This window comes from Petromyzon marinus, chromosome 54 (assembly GCF_048934315.1).
Source record: "Petromyzon marinus isolate PM22_M1 ecotype Great Lakes invasive population chromosome 54, UKy_Petmar_22M1.pri1.0, whole genome shotgun sequence".
Classification (NCBI taxonomy): Eukaryota; Metazoa; Chordata; class Hyperoartia; order Petromyzontiformes; family Petromyzontidae; genus Petromyzon; species Petromyzon marinus.
Window position 1 is genome coordinate 7,600,982 of NC_133720.1, and position 21,659 is coordinate 7,622,640.

Sequence of the window (21,659 nt, forward strand, 5' to 3'; positions counted from 1 at the left end):
TCCACACAAATGAAAAAAAATCCCGCTTAGCTTGCGAGGCACGACGAGGCCGGGTGCCGGCCGGCACACGAGCGGGTTGGGTTTGGCCAGCGCAACGTCCGGCCGCCACCGCCTCCCCAGTGGCGATGTTTTCACACACCGCACACGCTGGGGTGCTTATTTCGAGGCTGAGTCGACCCTAGGGGAGGTGGCCCAGGATCGGTTCAGACAATCGTCACTGGTGTCCGTGAGTGTGAACGGGAATCGAACCTCGGTCACTGCCGGGTTTCGTAGCGCACGGCGGCGGCAGCAGCAGCAGCATCAATAATAATTCAACGGATAAAGAACAACGCAAACTAATCATCGGCAGCGTCGTTGCGGAGAACTGCCTTAATTCTCCATGACGACGACCCATGTGGTTGTTGTGCGTTCAGTATTCCTGCAGAATTTTGCGTCGTACCAAAATCCACATTTTTAAAAGAGGGTCCTGGCCGGTAACATCTGGCAGTTCCCACAAGCCGTTGGTTGGTTAAAACAAGCCACGAATCTGCTCACGAGTCACCGTATGTCGAAAGCGGTCCAGAGTTTTGCTTGTGCAGAATTCAATGGCGCACACAATGGTGCACTCCCAAGAAGGCCTTGTGGCGGACGGGAAGTGTAAAGGATGGAGGGGCGGACGTGTGAAGGAGACGATGCTTGACTTAAAGCTTTCGTGGCTGCGGGAATTCACATTCTTTGGGTCTTTCGGTAAAGTCACGTAGACAGAAAAAAATAACAAAAAATATCGACGTTTCCATCGCAACACAAGCGGTCGTCTTCAGGAAAATGGCTTCACCGAAAGACCCAAAGAATATGAGACACTGCTTATTCATTATCTTCACGACAACAGATCGGCCAACCGAATGTGCGCATCTGACACGCACGAAGAGGCCCGTGCAGCGGCCGGGAACTCAGTGATGACATCATCTTTACTCCTCTGTTTAAGACCGAAACAGGAGGACTTCTTCACAATTCTGGCTAATCGACCCGAAGGAGCTGGTTGTTGCAATCACCAGCGAGACGTCGTTAAGTCGAATTGTAAATGTAGTGGGTTTAACTCTCCAACACACCGTTGTGTGCTGAACGAGTAACTAATCGGCACGTTTGGTTTACGTGACAATCCTTACTAATTGGCTGTGTCGGGTGGTGGCGGGTTTAACGACACATTCATATTCACGCGATCTGACTCAAAAACCTCCGTCATGGATAATATTGGTCGCGAAAGCCTACGACTACTACGACTACGTGTTCAACTAACACGCCAACTGACGTGCTAAAAATTAGAACCGCGGTCTTACGGGCTGGTGAAAAACCGTCACTCCTCCGGTACCCGATTAGTGCGCCCAAGACGCTGTCGGCAACGGGCAAGCACCGCTCGCTCGCCCGCCATTTTCAAAGGGGCCGTGGAGCCTTCTCGTGCGGTCGTGTGGAACGGAGCCGTGGGTTGCATCTGGCCGCCCACGGGGGGAGGGCGGAGGGGTCGCAGGTTCGCCACATCCCTCGGTTAACGGAAAGTTATTTCTGCGGCATGCCTTATCGCAGGCCTTCATCACCACCGCCTTTGGTGTTGTTGGGCAAGGCACCCGTTTTTAGGTGTTGACTCGCTCGGGCAACGACGTCCACCTGGCGACAGGAACGTGACCGGGCGGACGGTGAGGTTTGGGCTCGCAAACATCGCCCGCACGGGCCTGAGAGCACCGTGCTCGTTCTGGACTACTCCTGGCGCCTCTCACCTACGCCCGGCGCGCGCTTCGATCGCGACCGTTACGCACCTCGTTCGTCCGTTGTGCGGCATTCCCTGAAGGAACCCCGAAGCCGTCCTCTGCAACGCTGATGTTCGCGTCTCTCACCGGTTTCGTGTTGCCGGTTTGCTCGGACGCGACATCGCGGACCTCCCGCGTGAAGCGGCCGTGCAACCGGCTGCGACGGACCCATCGGCTAAAAACTCCGTCGCGACGTGGACGAAATCCGCAATCGGATGGGAGTCGTGCACCACAACCCCCCCCCCCACCGCGTGAACGGCGCGCCTCGCTGGGTGTTTGTTAAATCTCTCGAGTTGGCGGCTCGGACGAGGCCGAGAGCGCCGTACCACGCGACACGGCGGTGGCCGCGACTCGCGCGCGTGGCACGACGCAACGGACGAGAAGCCCGTGCAAACAGGAAGAGAGCGGCGGCGCCGGCGGGCGGTGCGTGCCCCGTGCCCCGCGCGCCGGCGCGAGCGGTCGCCCACCTGTCGGGCGAGCGACGCAGTCCCGCTTCACCAGTCCGTTGGGCAGGAGCGGCACCAGCTGCGGTGCCAGCTTGACCAGGCTGGGCACGTCCAACTGCTGCAGCTTCTGCACAACAAACACGAGACACACACCATAGAGGGCACGGGGAGGGGGGGGGGGGGGGGAACACCTCCGCGTTAAAGACGGTAATGTAACCACCTCTCGCCTGGCATAGAGGGAAGGTCCGTAGGTTCGATCTGGACCCTCAAGCCCAGGGGTGGGCAAATTTTTTGACCCGCGGGCCACAATGGGTTCTAAAATTTGACAGAGGGGCCGGGCCAGGAACAGATGGATGGAGTGTTTGTGTGAACTTAATATAAATGACGTGTAAAAATCATTACATGAAAGGATTTGGCCTTGAACAGGTAGCAAAGCATTTAATTGCAAGGCAGTTTAACAAATTGCACGAACATGAACAGTACAAAAACACGTCGCAACGTGACTGATCACACATCGTGAAAACATCTGAGGCCTGCGCCCAAACCTATTACCACACTCCCGGTCAAAGTGCGCCATCTAATGGGGAAATGGGGGCATTACAGGAGAAAGGTAAAATTTAATTTAATAATAATAATATTTGGACAAGTTCGGCGGGCCGGATAAAAAAGCTCAACGGGCCGTATACGGCCCGGGGGCCGTCCATTGCCCATGTCTGCTCAAGCCTGCTGTATATTTGTGGCCGCGTGGATTTTTCTCCGGGTCCTCCGGTATTTCTCTCCACATTTTGAATCAACGTCACACGTTCAGAGTATTCGGCTGCTATACATTTCCACGTGACGACGATGAGCCAACTTCGTTGAGGTATCATTTGTGATGGCCAGGTCGCTGCTACCCGGAAGGAAGGAAAAAAAATGTGCCCGGCCACCTTTGTCAACCATTGGTGGACATGATGTTTACAAGACCACAGCAGGTACTATAATTTAAGGCCCGAGTCCACCTCGGGAGGCTCACAAAGGCAAGGCGATCGGCAGGCTCAGAGGTCAGACTGCCGAGGCCCTGGGCAAGAATCCAGGCAGCTGCCCGTGACTCAGCCGGGTTGACGGTCTCAGCCTGGTCACCACTGACTTGTGCAAAAGACAAAAATTCCCCATATAGTCTTAACAGACTGTTGGGGCAAGTGCTGCTAACGAGCACCTATGAAGGCCGGCACAGCTAATGAGGGGGGTGAGGGGCCAGCACCACGCCTGGCCGACTTTCGTCTCCCGAGTGGCGATGTTTACACACCGCACCAGGTACTCATTTGAGGCCGAGTCGGCAACGCGCTGACCAATACACTACCGCTCCCCACACTGACTAAAACAGAGACTCATAGACTCACATAGGAGACCCATAGAGTAGACTGAGTTGTGATTAAACTGGGTTCTCAGTTGTAGCGACGTCGATGGCCTCAGCCCAGTGACCAATGAGCAGACTAAAAAAAAAAACCCCCATCGGATAAAATTTCATTCTGCACTCAACTTGGCTAAATTCCAGCTCTTGAGAATTCAAAATATCCGTTTAATCGTCATGCAAAGACCCTCACTCTCAAAGAGTGCGGAACGGGTGGGAAAGTGCTGCCCCCTCCACTGCGTGGTGACCAGTCTAAGAAAAAGAAGAAAGCATCTCAGCGGTAGCTCTGCGATGTCCACTTCCGCGGCCCCACTAACTCCAACAATGCTCTGCGAGATTTCCGACGGGTAGTCCCATATTAGCGGTGCGATGTCGATGGCGCAACCGTGATAACAAACAAGAATTGGGGGGGGAGGGGGGGGGAATAACGGGTAAAAATAAAATAAGCAAGAGCTGGAGCTTCCCTATCAACGGCGATCGACGGACCCCCCTGACATTTAAGCCCAATCCTTGTCTCCCTTGCGGCTGCACCAGCTGGTCAATCTGCACTGCGCTGCTGCTGCTGCTGCCACTGCTGCCTGTTCTACCCTCTGTGCAGATTGCTGCCCGCGCGTGCACGCGTGTGTGCGTGTGTCTACCAGTAACGGTGCGAGAGAAGTTCAACATGCACAGATGACGGTCAGACGGACAGTGTTAGTTGAAGGGATCTACACACGGTCGCAGCAAGCACCGTGACACGGTGGCCACGCGTGCCGCCCTCCTGTCAATCCACCGCTGGACAAGGGCCTGCCCAAGCCGTGCGGGATTTATCGGACCATACTTCGCCACGCTGGCCAGTGCCGGGTTGGTGAATGCGCGGAGCATGGACGCGGGAGCACGGCAGTGCGGTACGGTGCTGCCCTCCGCTGCTGATCCCGTGGCCCTGCAACCCCCTCTCTGTGCCCAACCGGTGGCTATCCAGGCTCAACACCTGCTGAGCTTCTGAGGTTCGACGAGGCGGGACACGATGCGCTCTGGTCACTGGTTCTGATTTCACGCAAGCGACCAATGGCCAGACAGCATCTGCGCTCCACCGAAATAAAGAACGTAGCGGGCGTTTGTTCAATAAAAAAATGGGTTCTGATTAAATGTATATAGATTGATGTAAATTATGGCTGGATAGCGCTTCGATGGGTGACCAACTCCATGCATAACAGGTGTTGTGGGCTGGCTGTAGGGCTACACTTTCAGTAGGGCCTACATCAAAATACAGTACATCATCAACGTACCTACAAAGCTCCAACGTCTGCGCTCCCCACCTCCACCAAACCCGCACCGGCCGGCGCGGTGAAGTACGGTCAAAATAACCCCCCCTCCGCCCCCCCCCCCACGACCCGCACCTGGAGCGGGAGGGGCCCGCATCCAGCAGCGGGTATGTGGCAACAGAGCCGTACCATGCGCAGGTTTATTGGGAAGACGAAGAAACAATATTTCATTAACCTTTTAACCCCGTGACGTAACCGTGAATGGCCGATGTGTTCTGCTTAAATAATTCACAGTCCCGCGCGGCGCATGTTTGCACGCGCAACCGCGCGTGTCCCGTACCAGTGCGAGTACACGCGGGGTGGGGGGGGGGGGCGGAGGCTTCATTTCTCCCCGAATCATTTCCCCGACGCCGCTGGCAGACCCGGAGGGCAAGGGAGTGACAAAAGCCCCCGGGCGGGTCGTCGCGCAAGGGGTCATTTCATTCGGTACCCGCCACGGGAACGGACTTTATTTTTATTTTCGTATGCGCTTCGGACGGAGCGTGTGCCCACCGTGCATCACCGCAGGTAGGCCACTGGATGCGGCGCGCCCAGGGCAACGTGGAAATACTATTCGGGTCGACGACCTACCTGGAAATTATGCGGCGCGAGCGCACGCGTATACATATTTAATTACAAACGCAAAAAACGATTCGACGGCTTCTGTGAGGGAGGGCAGCACAAGATGCGTCGGCTTACGGGGTGACCCGTGCCCGCTGATAACGTCGTCGCGTCTCGACCGAACGTCAATCGCCGTCGCCGGGACAAGCCGCCGCCGACAGCTAACTCGCCTCCGCGGAGGCGACCGCGGCTGACACTCGTGGTTACGGTGACAACACGCATCAAAGAGTAAAACAGTTGAACGAGTAAATTAATAAAATGCCGCCACGCCATCGTTGCCTCTCGTCCGGCCTTTGACCCACGGCATCGCGATAGCGGTCATTCAAACGAACAAATGCGGCGTGGCGGTGGTTAGTGGTGATTGTGGTGGTGGTGGTTAGCGGTGATTGTGGTGGTGGTGGTTGGCACTTTTGACAGCAACGGTTAGTAACGTCACGTGGTTTTCTTTTGCGCTGGGTTTCTATGCTCGGAAAACCTGGCTTCCTCCCGTATAACCTGGCATATGGTCAAACATTCCAATCCACCAGGAGCCCCCCCAAAGAAGAGACCCGGTGAAGTTTCCCTGCGTAAGCGAAATCATCATCATCATGGTTGATGGCGGACAATGATATGAGGAAGGAACGAGAGACGGCATTGAGTGGACAAGCGAGACACGAGGCCACACGGAGGCCCACGACAAACGAGGAAAGGAGCAAGCGATGTCACATTTTTTTAGACGATCGTTGTCACATTTAATCCCTCGCTTAGTCTCTCTCCCTTTCTCTCTCCCTCCACCCCCTCTCTCTCCCTCTCCACGAGCGCCGATAATCAATGGGACGCCGACGCGCGAATTACATCTCCGACACGCGGACAATATAAAAACAAATATCGCTCCGAGTTTTCCCCGAACGTAAATGTCTCGCGCCACGGGGACAAATTAAGTGGCGGGGGTGGCGAACCGGGGAGAAAAAGCCAAGAGAAATTAAGTAGCGGCCGCAGAAGCAACCTTCAGAAATACACAAACACGACACCGCCGGCTCCGAATATGAAAGCGGTTACTGTCAAAAGCTGAAGAGAGAGGGAGAGAGGGAAAAAAACAACCATCGCAGGAATGTTTTTGAGTTTTTGTTTTTCTTAATATTTTATGGAGCTTGTGTGCGTGCGTGATTCCAGCCGCACATTTCCACGGGGAAGAGGAGGGGGGGGCCTTGCCCCTGCCCACGGATTTGGCAAAGTCGGCGGAGCCACCGGGCCCATCCCACATCCCCCCCACCACCCCCCCCCCCTCAGTAGACGAACCAACACCCGCCGGGCACAGTCCGAGTTTTGTGTTGTTGCGTTTACGCAGCTGGATAAAAAAAACCGTAAGGGAGGCGCAAACGGCGAGGCACATTTTTTTTTCCCCGCGACTTTTTCTCTTCGTTTCATTTAACTCACGGGGAGGGGGGGAAAAAAAAAAAGGACTTCAGAACTCTATTAATAGGCCAGTGTGCCCCGGACTTGCGGAGGATGGCTGTGAATTCCACCGAAACAAAACTGCCCATTCAAAAGCGGCGGCTAAAAAGCCGCGCGCAAGGAAGAGAAAAAAACCAAACGGACCTCAAAAATAAAAAAAGACCACACAAACATTTCATAAAAGTTACGGTCTATACCTTGTGGGGGGGGGGGGGGGGGGCAAGGCCCAACAACAACACAGCGCGCGCACCTCACGCTCGCGGCCACGCGGGAAGCCCTCTCCGCAAAAAAACAAAAAAACAGAGAGAGAGAGAGAGCGGGCGGCAAAAACGAGCGTGGACTGAGCGAAGCCTCACCTCCAGGGCCCTGGCCTCGATATTATAATAACGATTTGAAATTAAAAACCCGCCAGCGAGCCCCCCACCAGCTCGCACGGCTCCGCTTTGTAATTCCTCTCCTCTCGTCACCTCCCCCCCACGCTCGCTCAATCCGAGGAGGAGTATTAAAAAACCTTCAAGAGCGCCGTTTGTCGCCGGCCATGTGGCGTCTCGGGACTACGCTCAGAATCCCGTGATATTTTTGTTCGACGCAAAAGCCCCCCCCCCCCCCCCACCTCCTTCCCATCGCAGCGCATATTAAATGCAAATCGCAGCTGTTTCTAGCAGCCGCGCGGCAGAGTGGCAAACAGCCGTGGCAGACCCCTACCACCACCACCACCACCACGCACACCCCCCCCACCCCCGTTCGCGAATCCTCCGATTTTACCCTGGGCGTGCGCGGTGTGTGTACGCGCGTACGTACATGCGAGAGACGAGCAGTGGCGGAGTGGGCGAGCGAGAGAGCGAGAGAGAGAGAGAGAGCGTGAGCAGCCAAGACGAAGGGCGGTGTTGTGTTTTGACCGTGGAGGCCGTCTTAAAGACGCTCGTTGTAGCAGAGGCGGCCAAGCGAAGGAACTCGCGGTTGGGGGCCAGCCGGATTTTTTTAAACATTATTTTTCTAATGCCCACCGCCCCCCGCCCGCCCGCCCCGGCACTCTACCATCCACCCCTAACACTTCTCGAGGGAGTAGAGGTCAGTCAAAACGCACTCACACGGGGAGGGGGGGGGGGGGAATGGCAAAGTAGTCAATAAACAAAGGCGCGAAAAGACCTTCGGACATCATCAAAGAGGCGGCGATTATCAGTGGCGCAAAGATTAACTTACGGCTACGCAAGCCGCCATCGCAGCCGGCGTTCCTGTTCTCCGGCTTTTGCCGCGGGGGGCGCCCGGGCGAGGGAATCACGGTGCCCTTTCCATTAACGTGCCAGGAAGCATTTCGAGAACAAATCCGGCGTGCAAGAAAAAAAAAATGAAGATATATCGAGATATAAAATCGGACCGTGCAGCACATGATTGCTGTTCTTTTACAGCAACGTTGATTGTTTTTGTTACGGCGAAAACAAAGCTCTGATTTATTATGTAATGTGGTTAGAACAATCTTTTTTTCTTTGGGGGGGGGGGGGGGGTCACGTGGTTGCGAGATGTTAACACCCTCGCCTGGTATGCAGGAGGTCGTGTGTTCGATCCTGAACCTGACGCCTGCTGCTGTATATTTGGAGTATGCGGTGTCTCTCTCTCTCTCTCCCGTGGTTGCGTGGAATTTTCTCCCGGTCCTCGGGTTTTTCTCTCCACATTTAGAATCAACGTGCGTTTGGAGTATTTGGCTGCTATAAATGTACACAAGATAAGCCACTTCTCGTTGAGCTATCAAATGTGGCCAAGTCGTTTCTGAAAAAGAGCTGTGTCGCTCAGTGGGCCTTACCTGGTAAAATACAACAGAAAAATAGAGAACGGTGGCGCTGTGGTTTGAAATACAGTGTGGTGCGAACTCGGTCACCCGAGCTCCCTTCGTCGTCATGGCAAGCATCAGGGATGAATGATACCTGAACCCCGTGACCTGAGAGCTGTACTGACCGGTGTGGTGAAGTATGGCCAATTAACCCCCATGGAAAGGCCTTCATACAGCACTAAATTGGCCAAACGCCTGTAAAGTCACAAATATTATTAAACTGTACTGAAATGTTTCAAACACTGGCAGTTATCATTATGCTCGTAAAAAAGTACACGCATATTAGGATAAAAAAGGGGCTTTCATCCATTTAAAAAGTAAAAATGATTTTACAGATGTACAGACGGAAGGAAGGGCAAACGAAAAGACAGACGTACAGAGAGAGAGAAAGATCGACAGACGGACAAGGAGACCAACAGAAAAAGAGAGACATATAGAGACAGTCACAGATGGATAGTCATAAAGACCGACAGACAGAAAGAATGACAGATCATTGAAAAGATGGACAGGTGTGAAGACTGACAGACTCAGGAACAGACTCCCAGAGAGATATACAGACGAGCGAACAGATGGACCGACACAAAGACAAAGAGACCGCTTGCATAACGCACCATCAGGGTACAATGCCAGAGTGATGCTTTAAGGTTGACTATAAGCTGACTCCGTGTCTAAGGGAATGCGCAATGCATTCCCACAATCAAAAGCATAACCCCGCACAACAGCGCCTGCCACCAACTTTTCGTCAGCGAATCGACCGCTCTCACAAGTAACAGCCGACGGCCACTCAGGGCGTCGCGTCTCACCGGACAACCTCCGTCGTCGCTTTGCCAACTAGAGGAAAGGGGGCAGCGGCAACGTGACAGGTGGTAACCGCAGCCCGAGAGCGAGAGGTATACTGGACGCGGTGTGCAGGGTGCCGAAAATATTTTGCGGGTCGCCAATAACGGTGTTGCAGGCGGCACCGCGACGAGTAGCCACGGCGTCGGCGAGAGGTGCGCTGGGCGCGGTGTGCCGGGCGTGAACATATCTCCTTGGTCACCGACACAGACACGGCTGAAATGAATTCCCTGGCGCCGCTCACGACGAAGCATACACCGCCGATTTGCAATCTCCGAAATCAACTTTCTCGCTCAAAAGAATTCACACGGTGGTGTCTGTCATCATTATTATTGTTTGCACTACTTTCTAGTCCAACTCAATTATCTCTCGGTTTCATTTCCGTTTCAATTTTGTGGGCCACCTCGCGAAGTGAAAAAGACAAACATGCGTGGGGGTGGGGGTGGGGTGTGTCAGCATTTCCAAATTGTTAATTGGTCCAAAGCGGCAAAAGCCCTGGCTCTGGTTTTGCACGACGCCTTCTCTGTAACGTGCCCAGCCCGCCTGCATAACCGATAGGCAACAGATGCTAGTGGGATTAGGAATGCTGCATCGCTGGCTTGGCAGGATCCGCCTTAGTCACGGCGGGCTGGGCCAGACGGACGGATAGACGGCCGTAGTTAGGTCATTATAGATGGACGGACGGAGAGACAAACTAACAGATGGATGAAGAGGCAGGCGAATGGACGGATAAACACAACTTAGGAAACAGGCAGAGGATAGACGGACGGGAAGATGGATGGACAAATAACAGCTATGGACAGACACACAGACATATGGGCATACGTACGTACAGAGACACAGAAGGACAGAGAGAATGGCAGACAAACACACAGACAGGCAGACATATGAAGACCCACACACACACACTGACAAACAGATACAGACAGAGAGGCAGACACAGAGCCCCCTTATAGCCTTAACAGACTGTTGGGGAAAGTGCTGCTAGCGAGCACCTATGAAGGCCGGAATGGCACACGAGGGGGTAGGTGGTCAGCACCACGTCTGGCCGCAACACACACACAGACAGAGAGACACACAGGCAGACAGACACACACACACTGACAGAGAGACACAACAACAACAACCGTCATTCGCCACTAAGTGGCGGTGATGTCACCATGGCGCTTGTGCCAGGCTATGTGCACGTTGAGAGAGAGAGAGAGACACCAGGCAGACTCGCACACACACACACACCGGCGGAGAAATACAACGGCAGCCATACAGTATGTACGACACACACACACAGACAACGACGCTGCAGTGCGATCCAGGCAGGTGGCGGATACCGGAGGAGGTGGCAGAGAGTGAAGAGGAGGAGCAGAGAGAGGAGGGAGGAGGAGGCGAGGAAGGAGGGGGGGAGATATGAGATGTTAGCACGGGGGGGGGGGGCAGAGGTTTGCGAGGGAGGGTGGGAGGGAGGGTGGGTGGGAGGGTGGGTGGGAGGGAGGGTGGGTGGGAGGGTGGGTGGGAGGGAGGGTGGGGAAGGATGAAAGGAGGGGGCTCGGGAGCCATCGCTGCACACGCAACAGGCGGAGACGGTTAGGGGGGGAGGAGGAGCAGAGGGGGGTAAATAGGGAGGGGGGATAGTTGGGTGGGGGAGGGTAGTTGGTGGAGGGGGCAGTTGGGAGGCGGGGGGCAGTTGGGTGGGGGGGGGTTAGTTGGGAGGGGGAGAAGTTGGGTGGGGGTAATAGGATGGGGGGAGGGGCGCCGAGACCCGGTTGTGAAATTTTGGCCGAGCTGTCTCGCTGCATCAACTGTACCGTACTGTACGCCACTCATCGCTCCAGCCAATGGCCCCAACGACCATCACCACTACAACCACCACTACCACTACAACCACCACTACAACTACAACCACCACTACAACTACAACCACCACTACCACTACAACCACCACTACCACTACAACCACCACCACTGCAACCACCACTACAACTACAACCACCACCACCACTACAACCACCACCACTGCAACCACCACTACAACTACAACCACCACTACCACCACCACTACAACCACCACCACTACCACCACCACTACAACCACCACCACTACCACCACCACTATCACTACAATCACCACCACTACCACCACCACTACCACTACAACCACCACCACTGCAACCACCACGCCACTCAGTGGCGGTGACGTCACCACGACGCTTGTGCCAGGCTAGGTGCACCTTGAGGCCACATGAAGTGTCAAACGCCCGCTGGCAGGAGGTCACGGGGCAGACCCGGCAGGTGCCACGGGTCGACTGACTGAGATGACTGGCTGATGCACCACCTGTGCCCCCTACTGTGCCAACTTACCACCACCACTACAACCACCACAACTACAACCCCCGTTACCACTACCACGACCACTACAACCACCATTACCACCACAACCACCGTTACCACAACCGTTACCACCACCACGACAATCACCGTTACAACCACCACTACAACCACTACAACCACCACCACTACAACCACCACCACTACAACCACCGCCACTACGGCCACCACCACTACAACCACCGTTACCAACACAACCACCGTTACAACCACCACCGTTACCACCACCACTACAACCACCGCCGCCACAACCACCACAACCAATTGCAACATTAAAAATAAGAATCATACTTTTCCACTACCATCATCATCATCACCGCCGTCAAGGCAACACCGCCCCTGCGTGCGAGGGTCAAAGCAGCAATTGTCTCGGGTTTCCTGTCGCGCGGATCGAGAAGCCTAATTAACATTTCAATTAGCGACGCGGGGAGCGATGGATGGGGGGGATGAGTGTCCGTCTGTAAGTCCATCAGAGATAAGACGAGATCCAATTAGTGAACAATCTCGTGTCACCTTCCCACCCCACCACCCCCCCCACGTTACGGTGTAATGACTAAGTGGCTCATTATTATGACTACTACGACGACGCTTGTTCACACAGGAAAGCCGAACAGAGTCTCGAGACTCGGTGATGAGGAGGCTCCTGCCGAGGTTTTTGAAGGGCGCCGCGGTGGCGAGATTTTAACTGCCTCACCGGGTATAGAGGAGGCCGTGGGGCTTGATCCAGACGCCGATGGCTGCTGGATATTTGGAGTTTGCGCGTTCTCTTTCTCTATCTCATCATCACGGTGCGTCGGAGATGTTAACTACCTCACCTGGTGTACGGGAGGTCGTGGGTTCGATCCCGACCATGACACCTGCTGGTGTATATTTGGAGTTTGCGCGTCTCTCTGTCTCTCCCCGTGGTCGCGTGGATTTTTCTCCAGGTCCTCCTGTTTTTCCATCCACATTGAGAATGGAAATCACCACGCGTTTAAGTGTATTTAGCTGCTATACATTTCCACGCGATGGTAAGCCGCTTCGTTGAGCTATCATTTGTGGCCAGGTGACTTCTGAAAAAGAGCCGCATAGTTCAGTGGGCCTTACCTGGTAAAATAAATAAACTGGGGGCGAGAATTGAACTCAGACTGCCAGAGTGAAGACAGCCGAATGTGTCAGACGTACGATACGCAGCAGATACCAGATACAACGAGGACAGCTGTGTGAAGAGAGGCCATCTGTGTGCTTATATCCCAAGTGTGCTTGTATCAGAAGTTGCCCTTCACCTTCCACCACCGCAATGCAAGGACCTGTTGCTCATATCAGAACCGCGCTCACATAAATGCGTGCTTATATCCAGCTTCCACAGTACAGCGATGAGATCGGCTCAAGTGCACGGTCGAAGCGAGTCGTGGGCATTGCAGAATGATGGTGACGGCATGACGGGGAGAGGGAAGGGAGCGGCCTTCATCCAGCAGCGGATAGACCACATCTCACAATAGATGAATTAATTAACGAACAAAAGGAGCCAATCATTCAATGAAGGAACGGCTCGTCCGAACTGCTCCCAACTTTGGCGAGAGCGCGGGCATTGGCGTCAACGGTGGAAACCATCTCATCGGCGCTGAGCAACGGCACGAACCCAACCCAACCCAAACAAACCAAAACCCAACCAAAGCCAACCCAACCAACCAAACCAAAACCCAACCAAAGCCAAACAAACCAAAGCCAACCCAACCAAAGCCAACCCAACCAAAGCCAAACAAACCAAAACCCAACCAAAGCCAACGCAACCAAAGCCAAACAAACCAAAACCCAACCAAAGCCAACCCAACCCAACCAAAGCCAAACAAACCAAAACCCAACCAAAGACAACCATAACCAAACCCAAACCAAACCCAACCATAACCAAACCCAAAACCCAACCAAACTAAACCCAAACAAACCAAACCCCCTCGACCCCGACCGCGGGCCCCCTGGCGACCACGCTCTCCTCCACCAATCCAACACGGAGGGCGACGAGCCAGCCGCCGCGGACGGGCAGCGGGTGACGTGCCAGGCACAAATGGGACGGTGGCGCGAAAGGCCCCCCCCCCCCCTCACCGCCCTCCCCCCCCCTTTCAAACTTTGGAAGACGGCTGGGGAGAGGCGGCGGATGCGGGGGGGAGGGGGGCCCCGCGAGGCGCCCGGGCGAGCGCACAGCGACGCGTCAACTAAGTGATGGAGACGGACTGAGTGACCGCAAATCTGAATCTCTTTTTTGCCCCCCTCTTCTTGTCCATCTCTCCCCCCCCTGCTCGTACCCCCCTCCCCCCCCATGCCCCCCCCCCCGCCACAGCCACGACACAGCCTCTAACCCACCCCGTCGTGCAAAGACAAAGATCTCCCACGTAGCCTATACATAGATGATGGTCGGGGGGGGGGGGGGGGGGGGGGCACGTGTAGCCTACATAGACATCGTGTCCATGAAGGTTCTCGCACACACGCACAAAGGGCCCGCCACCTCTTAGCGTTTAATTGACTGTTGGGGCAAGTGGGGTTAGTGAGCAGCTAGGAAGGCCGGCACGGCACGCACGATGGGGTGGTTTGGCCAACACCCAGCGCCTGCCCGCGCTGATGTTTACACGCTGCATGACTTACTAAGCTATGGTCGCGTCGGACAACCAACGAGAAAGGGCCCCCCCCCCCTCCATGACTGGCTCGGATACAATTGCCCACTAATCCAAAGACACACGAAACAAAGACAACGATCCAATCCCCCACCTCTATAGCCTTAAAAGACGTGTGTGTGGGGGCAAGTGCTGTGAGCAAAGACAAAGATCCCCCGGCCCCCCTGTATAGCCTTAGCAGACTGTGGGGGCAAGTACTGTTAGCACCAATGAAGGCCTGAACAGAACCACGAGGGGGCGGGGTGGCCAGCACCACGCCCGACCGCCTTTGTCTCCCCACTGGAAATGTTTTTTCACACCGTGCCAAGTGCTCATTTGTGGCGAATAAAGTTACACAAATATGGCCACGCACAAAGATTCTCCTTACAACCTCTTACAGAGTGCTGGGGCAAGTGATGTTCGTCAGCACCTACGAAGGCCGGCACGGTACATCAGAGGGTGGGTGGCAAAAACACCACGCCAGAGTTGCCTTCGTCGCCCCAGTAGCGATGATTACACACCACACCAGGTACTCATTTGAGGCTAAGTCGACCTAGGGGAGGCCCAGGACCGGTTCAGATAATCGTCACTGGTGTTGGCCATGAGGCCATGAGCTGGAATCGAACTCGGGTTGCCAGGTTCGTAGCGCAGCGCGCTAACCGCTACACTACCGCTCCTCACAAAGACACAGAAAGATAAAGACAAAATCCCGAGCATAGCCTTAACAGACTGTTGGGGGCAAGTGCTGTTTACGAGCACCTATGAAGGCTGGCACAGCACACGAGGGGCGTGGTTGGTCAGCAACCACGCCCGGCCGCCTTTGTCTCCCCAGTGGCGATGTTTTTCACACCGCACCAGGTACTCATTTGAGGCTGCTGTCATCACTGGTGTTGGCCACGAGCGGGCATCGAACTCTGGTCACCGAGTTCGTTGCGCAGCACACTAAGAGAGCACACACACACGCACCTCTGCGGTGATAATCGTCTCTCTCAGATTTAATTATTTGTAAAATTCGGACTTTTGGTTGTTGTTCGCTGTGGTTCAGCGCTGGGCCTCAGCGCGACACCTGGCCCGCGTTGCAACAACGGCCACGGGTCCCTCCATCGCTCCCGCGCCTCCTGCCTCCGAGCCGCCCTCCTCCATCCCATCGTCTCCTTCCCCTCTGCAAATTTGACCTTAATCTTAAAGCGCTTTAAATCTGGCTTTGCATGGGAGGCGAGGGGGGGGGGGGTCAATACGGCAGTGATTGCACACTAAGCCCCTAAATCGCGTCATATTCATAAAGATTACGCGCCCGCCCGTCAAACTGAGCGCAAATTGATTTGCGTGCGAGCGTCGCCAAGACTCGCCGGAATTGCTCCCGCGACGGCACCACCGTCGCCGCCGTCCTCGACGTTTCAGTCCGCGCGCCGGGGGCCGCTTCATTTCGAGTTCCACCTCGTTTGAGAAAGACGCTTCCCGCGAACGCGGAGCGGAAACGTTGGACATCGTCTCCCGCCCGCCCGCCCGCCCGCCCGCCCCAGCCCTCGGGGCACACCCTTGCTGGGCTGGACGATAGTCTACCGAGGCATCGCCCCACCTCTCGTTAACTGGCGGAAGAACTTCCTCACCTGCTGCATGTTCCGGCACGATCGCCCCCCCCCCCTCTCTCGCCGTGTCTTCCGGCTCCAAGGGCCCCACTCTCCGGGACAACGGTAACGCGGGGCACGGCGGCGGGACGCGGTCACCCGCGCGCAGCCCACGGGTGACCCCCTTTTACCGTGCGAGATTCCGCGGCCGCTTGCAATCGGAGTGTGTTGAACGCACCTCCTCTCGCCGGGGCGTTCCACACGCGCTACCGCGGGCATCTCAAACAACGCAACTCCTGAAGACGACCGCAGAGACGCTCGACAGGCAGCCCGACCCGGAAGGATGACGCCCTTTCGTTCATCCGCAAAAGGATCGCTGAAAACCCGAGACTTTGTTGACGCGGCTTTTACATTGTCGCATGTGCGTTTGTAAGCAGAACCGCTTTCGAAACGTGCGCAGCCGACCGTGCTAATTGGAGGTGCGTCGACGCCCACGTTTCTGTAATTTGCACTGTGCAAGTGCTGTGCTCTCATTGAAAACGTTCTTATTTTACACACACACACTGTCATGTTTGCTTTTTCAGTATTTGGCTCAGCTGTTCGGATAAATTCCAAACTCTCTCTCAACTGCCCCCTATCAATCAATCATTATTTGTTATACGGAAAATCTCATGTAGCCAGTTGCGGGGGGTGGGGGGTCCATGGTGCTATCAGCACAGAAGAGGAACAACAACATCAAAGTGATCCGTACGGAGGAACAGGTAGCAACGGAACAGAATGCGCCAGAGGTGCAGGCTAACGCAAGCACAAAAATTGACAATATGAGCGATCGCAAGATTCAAACTAATAACGCCCTTTAACGCGGGAAAGCATGGCGGAGAGTCGAGACCACGAGAGGGGGGGGGGAGGAGATCCCCTGGTACGTTTCGATGGGGGTTTTTTTTTGCCACGAATATCACGGATGAGAGTTTGGCGTCGTGCGGGAGAAAACCGGAGACACCGGCATCAACCAAAACCCACGGTTGCACGCAAGCGGCGGTGGCGGTGGCACTCAAATCTCCCCGCAGACACAGCCTTCGAGAATCCCTGCTGCTCGACTGCACGAGCGTCCACCTACCGCGCGCCGCCTCGTCGCCCTGAAAACCGGGCAAACGCGCCTGGCATCCCCCGAGGCGAGTTCTGACCCCTGACTGACCCGGCCCTCGAAGCCTGCTCAGCTTCCGAGAAGCCGGCAGGGCGAACCGGCCGATTCGGACCCGGTGGCCAAGGTCGCGAGCGGTTTTTGTTCGCGTCCACGGCTTGGACGGACCCGAGGATGAAACCATTTCGCAGGGTCTCAAAAAAAAAAAAACTGGCATGCGCACACACGCACGCCCACACGCGCACACACGTGCGTGCACGCGCGCGCACGAGCCAATTTCACCGCTGCGGCAGCTCCGAGCAGGCACGGTGTGACAGCCGCTGTGCTGCCACAGGGCTCCGGCAAGACTATTTCAGCGGCAGTAATTTCAAACCCCCCGCCCGCCCGCCCGCCCGCCCCCGCCACCCTTCTTGTTCCTGTAAACTGGAAGAAAAACCAATAACCCAACCTGGCCCAACCGTCATGGTTACCGCTGGCATACGACAGAGGAAGGTGGCAAGAGAGCAGGGCTCGTGAAAGATCTTCGGAGAAATGCCCTTCGAGTGTTCGGGAATGAAAAAGCGGTCGATTGCCCCAAAAAGGGCCGGCTGGCTCACATATGAAATAAGCGCTCACGGCGGCCAGAGCGAGTGGATCACACTCGGATGGTTGCGAGTTCAAAATCCTGAGTGGTGGGGTTAAAACTCAGCCCATCATAATTCCTCTGGGGTTGGTAAAAAAAAATAAGCACCACTTTGTGGGAAAGCCAACAGCGGCTGTCCTATGGATAGACTGGGCCCCTCCCCCCCACCCCACCATGGGAATGTGGAATTACCACCGCTGGCCCCGATTTAAACAGGATATGAGCACCTCATCAATGGGTGTTTATTTGGTCTGCGAGCGTAAACACAGCGCTGCCAACACACAGTCCCTTAAGCTTTTTTGGTTTAATTAACTCGGGCTTTTTACGATTTATTATTTATTACATCCTGCATCTTTAACCCCCCCCCTCCCCAACTCGTACAACTGCCACCTGCCCACCTGCGCCTCGTTTACTCCCAGCGCCTCACCTCCATTGCCACCCTCCCCTCCTGCCTGCCCCCACCCCGCTCCCCCCCAATTCTCCAGTTCCCCACCTCCCTCTCCAATGCACAGCCGATATATAAACCCCATCTCGCCGGTGTCCTCCCTCCTCCCTTGCCTTGCTCCCTCCCTCAAAATCCCTCCCCCCACCTCCCCCCCGTCCCTGCCCGAGCACACGCTCCCTCCCGTCCACCCTTCGCGGCCCAAAAAAAAAAAACCCCATCACGGACAGGCGGTGGCGGCCGCAGGGGAACACGGCAATGCCTCTACGCGCCGCTCCGCTCGCTCGCACGCACGCACGAAAAAAATGACAAGGTGGCTACGGAGAGATGAGGGGGCCCCCCCCTCCCCCTCCCCACGGTTTCACAACACCGGGGCCTCGCCACCGCCAAGCAAAACACCGCGCCGCTGGTCGCGCTCGCGGCGAAGCAGATTAGCCACGGGGTTTTACCTTGAGCTCGTCCAACGGATCCGAATTCTGAGCCGACAGGGTAAGCATGGCCGCTGCTGCGGATGCTCCGTCCTCCTCCTCCCGCGATGTCCGACCAGCGTGTATGTGACGAGCCGAATTTTTTTTTTCTTTCCGGGAGAGGTGTAAAAAAAAAAAACCGCACGCACTCACGCGCTCACGCACTCACGCACGCGCTACGCCCACGGCAAATCCACCGAATGTGAAACAGGCAGCGATATTAAAATTGTAGGCGGCTCGGGAGCCAGGGGCACACCACGCGTCCCCTGCTTCTCCCGGCCGCCCACGGCGTCGCCGATGGTCACCGCCGCTCGCCTCGCCGAACCTAAGGGGATGGGGCGTGAGCGGGCTCACGGATCGCTACTACTCACCGATTCCTCATCCCGGTCCGAGGGTGTAACACCCGCAAAGTATCGCAAGCCACGAGAGACTGCATGCGGGCGCGCTTCGAAACGCGACGACCCGAGTTCGATTCCTGCCAGCGGCCAACAAACATCGCTGAATATTTGAACCGTTTCTTAGGACCCCACCTAGGTCGACTCAGCCGCAAATGAGTACCTGGCGCGGTGTGAAAAACATCAGCATTGGGGAGACGAAGGCGGTCAGGAGTGGTGCCGGCCACCCACCGCGTTTGCGTGCCGTGTTGGTCTTAATAGGTGCTCGCTAACAGCGCTTGCCCCAACAGTTTGTTAAAGGCTGTACACGGGGGATTATTTGTCTCCACGTGCGTGCCTGTTGGGAGGGACCGGTCGTGCAGTGATGATGAGCACATTGCCCTGTGAACCCCGGCGAGGACCTGGTGCGGTGCGTAAACGTCAGAACTGGGGAGACAAAGGCGGCCCCGGGGCACGGTGCCGGCCACAGCACCCCCCTCGTGCCGGCCTTCGAAGGTTGATACTCGCCAACAGCGCTTGGCCCAACAGCCTGCTTAAAGGCTACATGGGGGCATCTGTCTTTGTGTGTGCGTGTCAGGGCCTTCCCTTGCACACAAATTGCATGTTTTGTGGTTTACGCTGACAGATGACATGAAAATAAAAAAAACCCCTGCCGTGTCAATCGATGAGTACAAAGTGTTTTTTTGCTGTGACGAGAGCTCTATGCAAATTGCTATAAACCTTACAATTATATTTTGCATCTAACAATTTGAATCATTTAAGGGAGACGTGAGATCCCGTGTGTGTGTGATACCCAAAGATAAAGATCACCGTATAGCCGTCAACAGACTCTTGGGGCAAGTAATGTTAGCGAGCACCTATGAAGGTCGGCACGGCACAGGAGGGGATGGGTGGCCAACACCGCGCTAACACACACACCGCACACATGAAAGCGCGCGCACTCGCACCGCACGCACACACCCCACCTACACACGAGCGCGAGCCACTAACACCGTCGATCACGGTACCCCCCCCCTCCCGCCACCCCCCCCCCCCCCGTTTTCTAGAGTCACACATCGACCTGACCCCACGAAATTCCAGCGCCGTGTGTGAAATGTGCCACCTGCACCGCACGGCAGAGTCCGCCGCCGGGACGCCGCGCACATCCCAGCCGCGTGGGAGCCGCGACGACCCCGGTGGTAGGGGGGTGGGGGAGGGAGCTTCCCATCCCACCGCTCCCCCCACCTCCGCTCGATCCTCGACCCCATCCGCAAACACCTGGGGGTTGGCCACCTGTCTGGGGTTTGACACGGACAGTCGCGGACTTGGGTATCTGTGCTCAGGTGGCAGGAATCGATTTGGACCCAGATGTGGTACCGGCGTTGTGCTGAACTTCATTCCAGTGAAGTGCACCGCTTTCGTGGCCCAAGTGAGTGCTGACTGCCTGGGTTTGGTGGTCCACCTGCTCACTCACCCACTCACCCACCTGCTCACTCACCCACTCACCCACCTACTCACCCACTCACGCACCCACCCACCCATCCACCTGCTCACTTACTTACACACCCACCCACTCACACACTTGCTCACTCACCCACCCACCTACTCGCTCGTTTACTCACCCATTCACCCACCCACCCACCCACTCACTCATCCATCACCTACTGATTTTTTATTGTTGTTAATCATCAGAATCCCAACTCTTTGGTTCTTTCGGTAAAGTCACGTAGATAGGAAATTAATAGATCACAACGTTTCGATCGTGACCTATTAGTTTGTGTTGCGATCGAAACGTCGTGATCTATTAATTTTCTACCCACGTGACTTTACCGAAAGAACCAAAGATTGTGGATTCCTGCAGTCACGAAAGCTTCAAATCAAGATTGAATCATCAGAATGTCTGCCAACTTAGACAACCGTGGGTCGGCGCTCCTCTCCATTGGCTGCGCCGAGCCATGGGTGGAAGTTCCACATTCCTATGGCTGGGAGCGGTGATATAATGCAACCCGTTTGTGTAATAGTGACGGCCTCACCGAATCACGAGGTTGCCGCTACGTCGGGATGTTTGGCCAATTCCACGAGTGAGAGTTTGGCGTCGCGTGGGAGGGAGAACAACGGGAGAACGTGGAGACAACGCCGCACGCGCACGAGGGGAGAACCGCTCAGAGCTCGACGGCGGTGGCCTCGACACACGGGCAAGACTCAGCAGTCGGGGCAAATCCATCCGTGGAACAAATCCATTGCTGCGCCGCCATCTCCTGGCAGCTAGCGGGAGTCCACAACCAACCGAGCAACTGGGGGAACACTGGAGTCCTCAAGCACAGCAAGGCTTACAAAAGTTCCACACGGACGGATTCAAGAATCCATGAACTGTGGCATACCGAGGCAATCTCCCCATCCGAGTAGTAACCAGGGT

General features: G+C 55.7%; 1 protein-coding gene across 5 annotated transcripts in view; it reads right to left on the reverse strand.

The window, feature by feature from the left end:
- The window catches only part of LOC116954182 (zinc finger homeobox protein 3-like), a 181,687-nt gene that overhangs the window by 43,634 nt on the left and 116,394 nt on the right, over window positions 1–21,659 (reverse strand). For 4 of the 5 annotated variants that reach the window (XM_032974675.2, XM_032974676.2, XM_032974677.2 and 1 more), the window contains one exon: window positions 2,249–2,354. In XM_032974675.2, coding sequence (XP_032830566.2) covers window positions 2,249–2,354 — 106 coding nt within the window. Of the gene's footprint in view, window positions 1–2,248; window positions 2,355–18,851; window positions 20,248–21,659 lie in introns of those variants that run through there. The other variant, XM_032974678.2, reaches the window with a different exon arrangement.